The sequence below is a fragment of the Rhyacophila brunnea genome, unplaced genomic scaffold, assembly GCF_057557595.1.
Source record: "Rhyacophila brunnea isolate RB1 unplaced genomic scaffold, BYU_Rbru_1.0 scaffold_19, whole genome shotgun sequence".
In the NCBI taxonomy this organism is placed as follows: Eukaryota; Metazoa; Arthropoda; class Insecta; order Trichoptera; family Rhyacophilidae; genus Rhyacophila; species Rhyacophila brunnea.
In genome coordinates, this window is record NW_028232848.1 from 30,037,501 (window position 1) to 30,053,088 (window position 15,588).

Below are 15,588 nucleotides of genomic sequence, written 5' to 3' on the forward strand. Positions count from 1 at the left end.
AATCGAGTGGTTAATAAAAAAAATGTTAATAATACCTACTACAATATCATTTCAAGATTACCCATACAAGTACAATAAATATTTTATTTATCATATTCATGGGGGTCGTCCGTAAATGGTGTCACACGATTTTCAGTATTTCTAATTTGCGTTGATTCAAAATCTTCATATCCATTAAATAAAAATATTTGATTCATTCGTTGACTACAAGGATGTTTAATGAAAACTTCCCTTTAAGTGAAAAAAAATAAGTACTTATTATAATAAAAATATAAACTATAATTCATAATATTATGTATAGGTTCGTTTCTATGCTAAGGCTAATAATATTATTAAATATAACAAGATATAATGGAGTTTAGTAGAATGTATTTAAAGCTTTCATACACATATTTAGTTTTATTTAAATTAATCATAAAAATCTTATTTATATTTCACAATTTTTTCATGAAATAAAATCATTTCTCAATTTTTCATGGATGTAACTGTAGTAACACCATCTTGTAGTAGAACTTTGAAGCTCAATACAATAAATGCATCCTATGCAATATAAAATGTGCTTCAAGGTAAAAAGTATTCAAAGTTCAACACTTTATAAAGTAGGAATGATTTCCATAGATGAACGAAGCATCAGTGGCGAATGGTGTAGGTCGGCTGTGGAGTTCAGACAAAAATAATCCACACTTTGTCAGTTATACTTATTGGTTTTCATTGAACTAGAATACAAATTGCAGATGGTATTGATTAGTTTTTAAAATTCAAAAATAAATAATATTCTTTTATCTATAAAACATCTAAAATTATGTCATTAAAAAATCATACATAACATTGGATATTTTATATGTAGAAGAATATTTTTTATCTATTATTGTTTGGCTTAGACAAGGTTTAATCAGATTTTAAAAACCATCTGCAATTTTGTATTATTAGTAAAATGTAAACAAATAAGTATGAATGACAAATTATAGTGTGCTCAATTTATATCTCCACAGCCTACCTCCACTATAGATAAACAATGGTTCGATGATCCATATCACAAATCGTTGTACAGCATTCCAGCATGTTGCAAATAATAAATAATTGTCTATTGAAAGATTTACGTATAGCTGATTGATTTGTGTCTATTTATTGTATTCTTAAAATGCCAATGTTTATTTTGTGTAAAACAAATCTGTTTGAAATGGCATCAATATTTGTATGTTTCATGATTTCATTACACTTACATACTTAATTTTTAATAAATACAGAAATATAGTCTGAAATAATTTGTACATTCTTTGCGACAACTAAATGTACTCTCTAATATTAAGAATTGTACAAATATTTGGCATTTTATTTATTTATGCTAATAATATAATGGTTCATGTCACTTACAATATATTATATTATTATTTTTTTTAAGTATTTATTACAAATATTTAAAATTTTCTTTGTCAGGAAATCGTAATTCATGGCACCACTGCTTCGTGGGAGAATAACATGCATTCAAACTAATAAAATGCATAATATTGTAATAATTAATATATTATGAAAATAATTTTAAACTCATTTCAGTACATTTATCTGGTATTAAAATACATGTAAGTTTAGTAATTCCTATTAAAATATGCTTTACATTCATTAAAATGAAGTCATGAACTGTTTTAAATCATATTATATAATTTGTACACATCAGTCTCTCGGCGACTCTTTATTAAAAAAAAATTTAAGAATTAATTCTTAAATTATAGTAATTACTTAATCCTAATAATTTATTGTATTGTCAATTCATAAATAGTTATATTTCCATACACTGTCCACTGTCACTATCCACAACGAGGCGTCAATAATAGAAATAAATATTATACACGGCGGAAAAACCTCTGCCATTAACCTGATCACTAGAATTTTAGGTTATGATTTCAATCATCTGAACACATTTCCCGCATTTTTTAATGTCATCCTTAGTTGCGAATTTTACCACAAGGGCGGCGCTGTAATAGCTAACTTCTTTCTCTGGTTATTGTAATGTCATGTATGTTCACTTATCGCGTAGAGGTGACTCTGGAGGGGGAACCGTAGGCATACAATACCCGGAATACGTCCTAATGGCTTCTTCGGTGTATGTCTTCCCTGCTAATACTCCGGGAGAAGTATGACGTCTCGGACAGATGTGCGATCGAGGACACTGGCACAGCGCACTCGTGTTGACTTCATCGAGAGCCTCTTGTCTTTTCCGTACTGTAAAAAGTCTGCAAGGCTCCTTTCGGGAACACCGCAATCTCTGTAATGAATACATATATACCATTAGACTGTGTATTATCCACCAATGGAATGGCAACCAGGTTTATAAATAATCAAGATTATTTTACTAAAATGATTCGCAAAATTATTAGAAACACTTGGGATAAATTTGTATTATAGAAATAATTTACATAACTTACAGACAGTTGGTAGCTTAAAAAATAAAAACATTAACCCGGCCAGTGAAAAGTATAATTTCTTTTCTAGAATTTTTTGTAATAGGTATGCTTCTGTGATTTTTCAAAATTATGTATTTTCATTAAGGTGAAGCCTTTACTCAGCCTTTCTACAAGAGGCACCTAGCGGAAAAATACGAAGCTTGCAATTTGAGAATTTTTTTTGATAATTTACAATTTAAACTGTATTAATTAATAAATGTGTATCTGAAAACATTAAAAAGAAAAATATTTTTTATTTTAAGTCAAAGATAAACTTACAATTTAAGACAAATGTTATAAAATGTGAATTTGGTGCAAAGTCCCATGTTATTATTACATATTATTTTATAGTCATATTTATTATTAAATTTAGTTAAGTTTTCAATTTTTTGTGATATAGATTTTTGAATAATTTATAGTTTTAATAGTTTTTATATTCATTTTAAAAACATCGATTTTTATAAAAATATAAATGTGTATTACTTGAAATCCTTTTTATTTATTTTCTGTTCTATTGTTCCGTGATTTTATTGATTCTAATACATGAAGGAAATCATAAATAAATAACGTATTACTATGTACAATTATGTGCTCTTCCAGTATTAAAAATAATATGTTAAAAATATTAATAAAGAATATGAAAATTGCCGGATGATGTAAAAAAAATATTCTATTCTCTACCGACATCTGTTATCAAAATAGGTAAAGAACTAGTGCAGACTCAATCCACCAATTAAATATACAGCACCACTTACGATTTGTGGCGAACACGCGAACGTGTATTGGTATCCAACATTGCCGCTAGATGTCTCGTACGACTGCTTTTTGAGTAGATACGTTACAGAATTTCTTGGGCAATGGCAGTGGACGATTTGTTCAGTGGCGTTGGCATCGGGGCTTGAAATGAGGGTCCAAGTCGCGTCTCTGAAATATCTGCATTTGGGCAGCTTCTTCACTGGTTCGCACATTTTGTAATGACGAGTTTTGTCCACCAGGGTATGCCCGTCGTCAGCTGATAAATTGCTGAAAAACAGAAAGGATGACATTATTAATAATTGGGGATGTATCCGTGTTTATCATAATATATTGGTACTGCTACCAATATACGATACATTGAATTGATTACTATTAATACGGCCAGTGTAGCAAAAAAAGCTATGCGTCAGCCGCCATGACACAAATAGACCAATTAGAAGGTACATGCTTTCACACTTATGTGTAAACATCGCGTCCGTGTGTGTTATGATTACTTATATACAATAATTTTCAAAAATGTAATCAATAATGAAAAATGAATTTGCACAACACTTGTTAAAACGAATAGGTCTTAACATAGTCTGCAATCAATAATATTTATATGAAACCAACGAAATAAATCAATATGTTACGACAAACAACATCGTACAAAGGCGCCTTTATCGAGCAAACCCTTGACGTAGGAGAGATATCATTACTTTCGATCACTTCACCGATAAATTCACCTATCCACCCCGGACGCTCTCGCCAGGTTTGCTGCGCATGATGTAGTTTTGTCACAGTTTTCTGAGATGACTACGGTACGGTTTTCAAAATTATATTATTTCCATAAATCATATTTATAGATACATACAGAATATTATTCCTACATATGTTTTTTTAATCGTGATTTTCTGTTGCCGGCGAGTTTTACGTTTGAGAAAAACAAAAAAAAACACCGGTAAAATTTGTTCATTATTTAATAATACCTACTGGGCATCCGCCGGTAGACAAATTACTGCAAAAAAATAATAAGTTATTTAACACATTGCTATCCGGATACTTAATAACTTATAAAAGTACCTATCCACAAAAAAATCGCTGCAGTGTCCTGTCCAAACTTTCGGTGTTAGTTACTAGTGACAGTGATATGTTTACGAGAGAAAACACTAGCCTCGAACTAGGTATCTAATGTTAGAAACTTAGGTTAGCTTAAAATTAGGTTTAACTCCAATCTTTAGTGTGCTTTTACAAAGGTCAGGTTTTAATTAATAGTGTCGAGTAAACTAAATACGTTGTTGACAAATAATAGGACAGTGACGCTAAAACTGGGTGCACGTCATTTTACATTGCAGATTCACTCGTATCTTCACACTGTTATCGCCTGCATCTGTCAAAATCGTCACTCCATAGAACACAACGGAACTGCATATAATATGACAGTCCGTGCCAATTATTGTAAATCCAAATACACCGAAACCTAATTATTTCGAATACGTAGATGAATTACTACAAAAAATCTCTTATACCATAAGCAAACCTGGGAATGGTACCGGAACCATTGATTCCGTATCTTGAGAACCCTGAATCGTAAAAGATTAAAAATGACATGGCTGGAGGTCCCATCGTTCTTATAGTTTTTGTTCATCATTCACTCATAATGAAGTCGTTTATTTACAAATATATAGTAATTATTAATGTCAGCATAATGCTGCACTTGAATGTCAATTAATTATGGTATCCATATGCTGTATGTATAGCGATATAAATCGTATAATATACGTTCTTTTAAAGAACAGGAACCGAAGCCTATGCGATTTTCTTTAAACTTTTAAAAAAGGGTATTCTAACAGCTCTGACCATAGTACGTTCATAATCATCTTTCAGTGCGTCAACGTTCAAAATTAAAATTTTTCACTGTCCACCATTTTCTTTGAATTCTTGTAAATTACCACTGTGATAAAGTGCTGATCAGTTATTCAAGATTATTCGGCTTGAATGCTTCTGTTCCATTTGCAAACGGCTTAATGATTTCGTCCAATGTCCTTCGTGCAAATTGTTGGATACAACACTTTTTTAGGCAAAATTGTATGGTTGTCGCAATGAAATAATATAAATTATTATTATCTATGTATGTGTGTGTCGCGTATGTAATATGTTGGATAGCGGATATGCCGCAATAACACGGCATCGGGCTAAGCCACCATTCCAATCCCGCGTGATAATTATTGATTTCCTAAATCTTACATGATCTCGCCATGATATATTTTTAACGTCATTAAAATAATTCATACAATTACGCCAACAGGTTATCTATCCACCGGTTTCGACCATTTATTATGCTAAATAATGATTTATGTAAAAAATATCCGAGCTTCCGTTTTGTATTATTTTATTCTCACATCCGAACAAATCAGGCATACCTCATGCCCATTAAAGTTGGCAGTTGTTTTGATTGACACGCCACTGATTGGACATTCTTATGTTGAATGAATTCGTTCATGAATGAAATAATTATGATCGTTTTGTTTGTACCTACAGCTTTGAATTGTAATTTACTGCATTGAATACCTATCGATTATCATAAATAAAAAATGTTATATTTTCGAACTAAATTGTTTCGACTTCAAAAGGGAGCCTTGTGAACTTTATAAATAAATAGTTATATTCGAAAAAATATTTATAGAATATATTACATAATTTTCATCATAGAGCCGGGAGTGCAAAGTTATGAAGAAACAACTCTACAACACCTGACGGCGATTCTGGAAGGTTTTTAAAAGTGATTCAATTATTCAAAAGTGACATCAAAATCTTGTGTTTTGTTGTTTTTGGGGGTGGAATGAGGGCTTAACGAGAAACAAACATTCTTTCGCAATAATTAATAAGTAAGTAATAGGTACATCACCATCCATTCATAACAAATTCAAATTAAAAAATTTAAATTAAGTGTTTTAATAAAGCTTAAATTTACACCGACAAATGGTGGTGTTGTAACTTTGACGTTTCTTTATTATGTACGTATGCCATTATCGATCTTTGTCATTATTCGTCTAACTAAGTATAAGTATATTTGGCTGCCCGGTATGCAAAACAATTAACACGGTGTTTCTTGTTCATACCAGTTATAGCTAAGTTTCTATTACAATGGTAATGTTTTACTTTCGGTACAAGTCGACCATGTTTCGTTTTATAAATTAAATTCATCAGGACTTATCTTGACAATATCTACATAAACCTATAGATATATTTGTTAAATTTACTGTTGAGGAGAATCTTTTCTTTTTGTTTATCTATGCTTATATTTTTGACAGCTGATGCAGGCGGTAATAGTGTGCGATTATGATACAGAATGACTTGCGGCCAATTTATAGATAGGTGTAGTATTTTTAGTTCTTACCTCTTACAAACATGATGCCCAGGACATTTGCATTGCCTCTCCACCCAAGGCAGATTCTCGTCGTAGAGATCGACCTTGTTGCAAACCGCGTGTGGACTACAGGTTGGAAGATCATCCTCAGAGTTCTGAAATTAAGAAAAAGAAAACGTTGAATATTACTTATAACAGAAATACCTACCTAAATAAGAAAATAAGTTAGATCTTTATAACGTAGGTACTACAGAAATAATAATCAACTGAGTTTGCCTGCTTTCCAAATAAGATTGCGTACCTAATTGGCTTGTATTATTCATATAATTACATACGTTTCTTTGGAATTAATGAAGTCATAATAATATTTGTAAAGGTAACAGAAGTAGCTAATATTAGTTAGTATTTTCCTCGTCAAATATCATGCACTAAATAAGTATTTACAAGACGTGTATTGTATTAAATTGTATTGTTTAGTGTGGCATGTAGCTAATTAGTAATCACTGTTATTTAGAGGTCAAATTACTCACAAAACTTAAAAATTTTGACCCATGTTTCAGGTTATTATTTTAATTTTTGTCTTCTGAATTATTGAATTACATATTAGGTACCTACCTAAAAAAAAGTATAACAAACTGTTAGATTGTTAAATAAGTACCTACCTACCAAAATGTATTTTTAATTTTATATAATTTACTATTATTTTCAGTTGCCAATGTCTCTCTAAAGTTTAAGTGATCGAAACTGGTTGTATTCGTTATTAAATTATTATAACTGTAAAAGGGTTATGAATTATAAATAATAAAAAATATTATAATTTTTGCGTTTCGTGCTTTACCATGCGTTGAAATACTCTAACGCTGGAGATATGATTTTCCTTTCTCGCTGCAGTAAACAAGTAACCAAACACTCTCCCTGTATTTTTATGCGTTTGCAGTTACGACGTGTATATTTTTTCTTCGTCATTATTCCATGTCCATGATTATGTTTTTCTAAATTTGTTATTATAGACATATTATGCATGTACCTAGGTACTGGGTATCTACATGTAATATTCCACCTTAGTATAAAATTAAATTATTCTTTGATTTTATTGGTAAGTATTAGAATTTCGCTGAGTATTGAAGAAGCATAAGTGATATACCTATACGATTTAAAAAAAAATCGTTGTGAGCATTTTTCAAATCACTCGTTTATTCGTCAATTCAACACGTTGTATGAAAAGTTGTTACACTAAGCTACTTTCGATGAACACCTCGGTATAAAATGGTTTTATTTTTATTGCAACGTAAACGTTTTGGTCAGAATTATATTTCTTCAAACATTTAACCTATAATAATAATGACTTAAAGAAATATCAACAGGTACTTACTCATATTTTGTCATAGCATGGGAATATTATATCGTTTAACAATGGGACCTCAATTACCGAATATTCAAAACAGTAGTTATGTAGAATTTATACCTAATCGTATACATATTTAATATTTAATCAAATTTACTCTACTCGATTAAAGTATACCTTTAAATAGTGACATAGTAAGCAGGTCATGCGTTGCTTAGGGGCGGCAATGAAAGGAACAAATACGATCATTATAATTATTGAAAACAGTGACGGTTTTCCACGAAACGATGTAAGTTTTAAAAACTAACAAGAAGGCCTCCAATCCTGTCAACGTCTCAGACCTACAGGTTTCGTGGAAATGCTCTAAACCTCAGTAAATAAATGTGTAGGTATGTAATTTGTTTTCAATATATTTGATGCATTAATTGTCTGTTTGTCTAATTGTCTGAATGTACTTACAGTATCTAAAAATAAAATGAGACGTCATTCTAAGTCAGACATGGGGCGATACTTTGCTTAGGGACATCATTGTCTATGATAAACCAGCATTAAAAGTTGTTTCAAGTACCTACCCACCTAGGTACTCCTCTTCTCGTATATATTGTTATAAGCTCGTTGCCACAGAGCTGAATATATAATATGGATATTATCTTCGGTGGTTTGAGGCCTACTATCAGTTACTTTCGTGTGTCATAGTAGGGAATTTTTATTTTCCACCACAGTAAAGCGGTTACGTTTCATTTAACGGTGTCAGAGAAGATATTATTATCATGATGAGATTTTAAACGTTTAATAAGTTTTAAAATGTGCCAATATGTCCTACCTACAAAATAACTAACATTACAAGAGAGAAGAGAACCACTTTGTTTCACCAAGAATAACACAATTTATTATATTGCTGTGTTTTAAGGGGGATCCTATATAAAAAGGATTTCAAGTAATACACTTTTATATTTTTTATAAAAATCGATGTTTTTTTAAATAAATATAAAAACGGTACTGTTCGGTTATCAGGAATACAGCGGAAATCACATTTTGAAAATACCCGATATACTGGATTATTTGTTAGTTTGGGTTAGCTTAGGTTAGGTTGGGTTAGGTTAGGTTAGGTTAATCTAACAAATAATCCAGTTTATCGGCTATTTTCAAAATGTGTTTTCGGCTGTATTCCTGATAACCGAACAGTACCATAAAAATTATTAAAACTATGAATTTGTCAAAAATCTAAACCGTAAAAAATTGACAACTTAATAAACTAAATTTTAATGATAAATACTCGTACATATAACCATAAAAATAATGTAAATAATAATAACGTAACCTATGTACCAAATATGTGACAAATTCACATTTTTTTCATCATTTTATCAAATTATACCTACCTACCTATCAAATATCAAATCAATGCTAATATTGACTCTGTTAAAATTGTTACATCACCGACTCCAAACAAACATCGCATCTGAATGGTTTTGTAATTTCACGATGATATTATGATCTACGAAAAACAAATATTTTTATCTCAATTCTATACGGCCATCTCATTCTATATATATATATATAGGTGTCTATTGACATTTTTCTACTGTTTAATAACTTTTATATAATACTGTTTAAATAATATTTCTTTGATTCTAACTGTCATGTTGTGAACGTCTTGAATTAATAATTTCGGTACAAGTCGGTTATGGGGAAACCAGGCGGGAGCCGCGATAATTTTCATAGCCGATTTTGGCAAAATTCATGAATTCAAGAATGAAAACCTAACCTAACTTAACCTAACCTAAACTAACCTAACCTAACAAATAATTCAGTATATCGACTATTTTCAAAATGTGTATCCCCATTCCCCATAACCGACTTGTACCATCATTTTTAATGTTCACTATAAATGTAACGCCCACGGTGGAGCTTAAGCGTTGGACTATCACGCCGTGGGTCCCAGGTTCGAATCCTGGGTCTGGCAAGTACACATATTGTTTTTCAATTTGTGTGTGAGTCAGGTTATGGACCTAATAGGTTGAGCAAGTGGCTGACATCCATTTCTCGTAAAAAACAAAATCTGTAGAAACCTCTACTCTGTGGAGGCCCATATGATCATATTAGATGACATGATCGAAAAAAAAATGTAAAAAAAAAAAAATTTGAATTTGAAATCTCTTTTCAGTACCTACGACAGCTAACTGTGGCAAGGCAGACTGTGTTCTATGATGGTAATATCTGGATGTTTGTTGAAGGGTTGAATTGATAGAAGCTTGCGGTGAAGGCGAAGTAGGTATCCGTGGAGTTTTGGTGTCGGGTACGAAACCGCGACACATGCCTGCGGCGAACGCCATAAAAGACCACTAAAACACTGCAGACTCCTCTCGTGGTCAAACACTGCAACCCGATCTCACCGGTCAAGCGTTGCGGAACATAGCTGCATTATGATAATATTTTATTTGAATAGCTTCGATTACAATTTTATATGAAAAGGGCAGCGCAAAGTAGAAGATATTGTTGCTTATTTTATTTATATATTCAGACAAAAGTAGGCATATTATATCAGTCTCAAATTGAATCAAAATAATTACAAGATAAAAAGAACTTTTTATATACCTACAAAGTTTTTAAATTTTCTGTTGAATCATATAAACTTGACTTGACTAGCTTAAACGATCAAAAAAATTTGTACTTGATAGAAATACTGAATATACTGAAATGTCACTTTGACACTTCGTATTGATTTCCATAGTAACGCACGTATATATTAATATTAATAATTTAGTTGCTAGACCCACTTAGTAACCAATAATAGTTGTACATTTTACGGATTTCTTCCGAAATAACTTTTCATACAAAACAGAATTAACTGAAAATGAAATCAATTCTACTTAATGATGGCTAAAAGTATTAAAAAAATGCATTAGCACCGTGTTCTGATATATTCTTAAAGTTTAAAATGTCTAGCTAGTCGGGAAGTTAGTTTAAAAATCGATTGCAAGATTTGTACCGGACAAACAACCACCGGACAAATAAGAATACGAGCTAAGAAAAACGTTTTAATAAAATAGATTTAACTAAAGAATAAGAGGAGGTAGTGACTAAAACTTATCGTATAATTTACCTGACATTGGTGATGCCGTTTGAGAAGGCAATAAGCTGTGTTCAACCGAATTGTTTTTTGATATAAATTTGTATAAGTAAGTTTTCTACCTACATAATATGGGTGAATTTAACTGGACGTTTTCTCGATCTCATTAATTTTTGTACTTATTTTTTTTGTAACCTTAATTTGCTAAATTAAATAAATTTTGATGATTAATGAATATCTATTAATTTGATACATAATATATTATATGATCTATTTTCGTAATTTATATATACGTCAAAATATGTCTGTTTGATTTAATTTTCCTACTCAACACAAAATAGGTACAATATTTGTTTGTTCAAATTACCTTTCCTGCCGATTATTCAAATTTAGAATTTTCACGACTGATAAAGTTTTCATATTTTTAATTCGATTTTAATTTCTTTTGTTTGACTTGGCTGTCAGAATTATTTTCATTTTAACATGTGCATAGATACAGATAATTTAATATTGAATAATTTGATTAATATTGTTTTAAGTAAGATGTATATCGATCGATGAAGCGACTTCAGCTAGTATTACATATAAACTAAAGTGTGATTATTGCATTACACTAGGGAATATATTAACGGATATATTATATACATTTTCTTTAAACCGACAGTGATGTTTCATCACGAATCAAAAATTATTGGTTGATTATATTATTTACAAAGTTATATTAATTTAAATTTTCTGTTTAAACACTCAAAATATTTGTATTATGAATAGGAGATGAATAATTATATATTTTTTTTAATAAATGTCATTTGTATGTTTTAATAAAGACACATTTTTATGCTGTTAACCGTCATGATAATCGCAAGTTTTCTTCGAAAATAGTTAAAATTAAAATTGGTACCTACTTAGATTATTTTTAATAAATTTAAATATCAATTCTACTGCATTAACTATCGCATACGCACAGGTTCGTCAACTACAATACAACTAATATACGAACGGAAAATGAAAGGCGTTAACATTGACCCAATCTTTATGTAATCAAAACTGTGTATTAATAATTCATTCATTACGGAAATTTTACTACATTTAGTTATGCTTCATAATAAATAATTATCATTTTAATACGTTGTTCTTGCGATCTTGGCGATCGCCAATTAAGCAAACTCCTACTAAATTAGCTACTAACTCAATTAATATGTTGATAGGTATATGAATAATTGCTTTGTAAAATAATTATGTATGTGTGCATTTTAAAGTTAGTTCTATTCGAGCACACTTTTCATTTCTGTGTAGGTTAGCAATATAATATATTAAAATTTTCTTCAAGGTGGAATATATACACTTGATTTAAAAATGTTGCATTAGGTATTACGCATAAAATCGGTACAAATCTGTTTACTGGAAGCCAGACGGGAACAGCGGCAATGTTCATAGCCGATTTCGGCAAAATTCATGAATAATTCAAGAATGATAACCTTACATAACCGAACCTCACCTAACCTAACCTAATCTAACAAATTTCTAAAAAAATCAGTATATCGGCTATTTTATTACCACGTTTTTATTAGCTCGTATTCTTGTTTGTCCAGTACACATTTTTTCTTGTTTGTCCAAGATTTATATTGGACGATTGAAGATTTTTAACAAACTTCCCAACTAGCTAGATATTTGAAACTTTTATAATATATCAGAACACGACGACAATGCATTCTTTTAATACTTTTAGCCATTTTTAAGTAGAATTGAATTCATTTTCAGTTAATTCTATTTTGTATGGAAAGTTATTATTGTTGGTTGCTAAGGGGGTCCTATCAACTAAATTATTAATATATACGTTCGTTACTATGGAAATCAATATGAAATGTCAAAATGACATTGCAATATTCTATATTTATTTAGTTCTATCAAGTACAATAAAAAGTTTTTATTAATACATAGAATTGTCAAGTTTATATGATTCAACGGAAAATTTAAAACGTGGTATATAAAAAGTTCTTCTTATCTTGTAATTATTTATAATTTGTTTGCCGCTGGCTTCCACTAAACAGACAAGAACCAAAAAAATCTTTTACATTCGTTTTTCGTTTACTAGGTGAGGATACTTCCCAATAAGCTACAGCTCAAAGTAGGTACTAATCTTGCTGATAATTCTTAAAAATCTACTTTATTTATTATGTGGAATAATTATAATATTTTGTGGTGTTGTTTTGTGGAAATTCGGTCTTGAATAACAAAAACTACAAAGACGTAAAAACTAAATTTAGGAGTATCCTGATGCCATCTATGAACCAAGTATGTAACTAATGTTATGTTGGTTTTTCTAATAGGTATGTTTATAACGCTTTTACAAATTATGTTGCATGTAATGTTAATTGATGACTCTACCTTCTATATTTCAAACTGTTTTAAAAATTTACGGTACGTATCTTTATATTTTAAAAGTTCGTTTTCTTTTGTAGGTATGCTTAATGTGAATAATTGTATTGTAAATCAAAAAAAATAATGTACAGACCTACAAACTTATCTGGAGAATGGCCAAAAATGGAACTACGAACTACCATAGGACGCCATATTAAAAAACGTCATCCGAATGTCAGATTTTGCCAGTTACGAATCGTGATTGGGTAGTTTTCGGCAGTGGCTCCCCATCTCATTCTCCAAATAAGTTTGTAGGTCTGTACATTCCGTTTTATTAAGATGGCCGCCAAACGTCAATCAGCTGATCTGTTATGATATTCAGTTGGAACGTCAAAATAAAACAATTGAATACGATTTCAATTATATTGTTCCATTCCAAAATTTGAAATGTGTACGCCGAATGACCACCATATCTCATATTTCCTTATAATTTTCTTGGTATTTTAAAGTAGTTGGAAAACTATTATAAATCGCTCCACGTTGTGTTTGGTGTACACGTACGTAAAACAGTAGCAGTGAAAAAATCATAATAAGCCCATTACCCGGGTCGTAATGTAGTGAATGAGGTCTCGTACAAAACCGAAAAATAAATAAAAGAATGAAAACAAACTTGTGGGCAGATCGAATGTAAAATAAAATTTATAGACTTGGATGTGTGGGTGTTTTAGTTGAGCATATTAAGGGAGCTTGTTTTTTCAACAGATGGCAGTGATTTTTAACCAAATAAATAAATTACATAATATTCATCTTCTTTCTAAGCTAGGGTCGGTCACAAAAGGTCTCTAATTTCACCACCTTGACTCGAGTGCGCCCTATCATAGTGGTTGAGGCTTTCCTTGTTTATCGAGACTGCCTCCAGGGAAGTATACGAAAAAATATAAGAAAACTATCTCCATGCACTTCCCACATTTCTTGAACATCGTCACCCTCTATAAAGACATCATCTACGACGATCACGTAATTTCGATATATTTAATGTAACGTGATCATAGGTGTTAAATAATTCCTTTTTCTTATGTATATGGAATTTAGGCTGAGAAAAGAGTAACTACTGCTAATGATTAAAGTAACTACATTTAGCATCAATTTATTTATTTTATTTTCATTTTCAATATTATATAACATGCCAATTACATTAACGTAGTAGTAGCAATGCAACCGTACTATAAGTGATACATAGTAGCGCAATGAAACAACCGCAGAAACACTCAAGATCGAAAAAATCTTGGGAAATGACCATGGAACCCGAGAAACGACAGTGCCGGGTGCAATGTGTATATTTACACAATTACATTTGCATATATTTTAATCATTATCCCTAGCAACCTTTTACCCCATTCATGTTCATATTTAAAGCTCATTAAAAAAGCTCGTTTTCAATATCAATATTATTCTAATTTAAAAAAAATATTTTTAATTACTTAAATGAATGAGTACTTTATATATATATTTTTTTTTAATAGAATCTTAAAACAAGTGGGATTTGAACACTCGTATTTCACTTGCCGGGTGAGACTATTATAACATTTAAAAACTGACAATAGAAGGACGTTTTTTTAAAGAAGATTTATAAGCTATTTTTTCCGCATAACACACTGCCTCAAAGAGTTTAGTTTTTAAATAAAAACGTGTCCGGGCCGGTTTTTTTTATTTCATTCATTCATTCATTCATTGTCCGGCAAAGAATTTCACGCGTGCTTCCATTAAAACCGGAATACTTATATGACTCTCTGTTTTCTCGTTTTATTTCATTCCAAATTCAAACCATGTCGTCTTAATCAGTTATGCATAATTTTCTATACGAGTACAGCCTATAGTAAGAAAAATGTTTTCTACTAATACATTTAAAATTGTTTGAGCGAAATAAATTTTAGCTGTGAATATAATTATTATTTCTGTAGATTTTTTGTAGATATATGGTACGTAAAAAACTGATAATTTCCGTGTTTGCCGTGTTTAATTTATTATGTTATGTAGATACATATATTATTAGAGTTGCTTGTCTACTTGCTGATTGAAATTGTAACGTGCCTACGTATATTTCTTTCATATATTTGGCGCCTAATTGTCCTGTAGTCTAGACATCCCAATCGTCTAAGACGGATTGGTTAAATTACCATTCCTTGTATAAAAGTGCGGTACCTAATATAAACTCCACTCAGAGTTCCATATTATGCTACTTTATAGAAATCATATTCGGTCC

At 30.6% G+C, this 15,588-nt stretch overlaps 2 protein-coding genes across 3 annotated transcripts in view; one reads left to right on the forward strand and one right to left on the reverse strand.

The window, feature by feature from the left end:
• Positions 1 to 15,588, forward strand: part of LOC147072894 (elongation factor-like GTPase 1) — a 468,820-nt gene that overhangs the window by 293,332 nt on the left and 159,900 nt on the right. The gene's annotated exons all lie outside the window — the stretch shown is intronic.
• The window catches only part of aos (protein argos), a 105,561-nt gene that overhangs the window by 1,220 nt on the left and 88,753 nt on the right, over positions 1 to 15,588 (reverse strand). The window contains exons 2-4 of the mRNA XM_085945809.1: positions 6,577 to 6,701; positions 3,197 to 3,464; positions 1 to 2,263 (exon numbers count right to left, since the gene is read on the reverse strand). The exon at positions 1 to 2,263 is cut by the window's left edge and continues 1,220 nt beyond it. Of these exons, the coding sequence (XP_085801935.1) occupies positions 2,021 to 2,263; positions 3,197 to 3,464; positions 6,577 to 6,701 (636 nt within the window). The 3' untranslated portion in view covers positions 1 to 2,020. The remainder of the gene's footprint in view (positions 2,264 to 3,196; positions 3,465 to 6,576; positions 6,702 to 15,588) is intronic.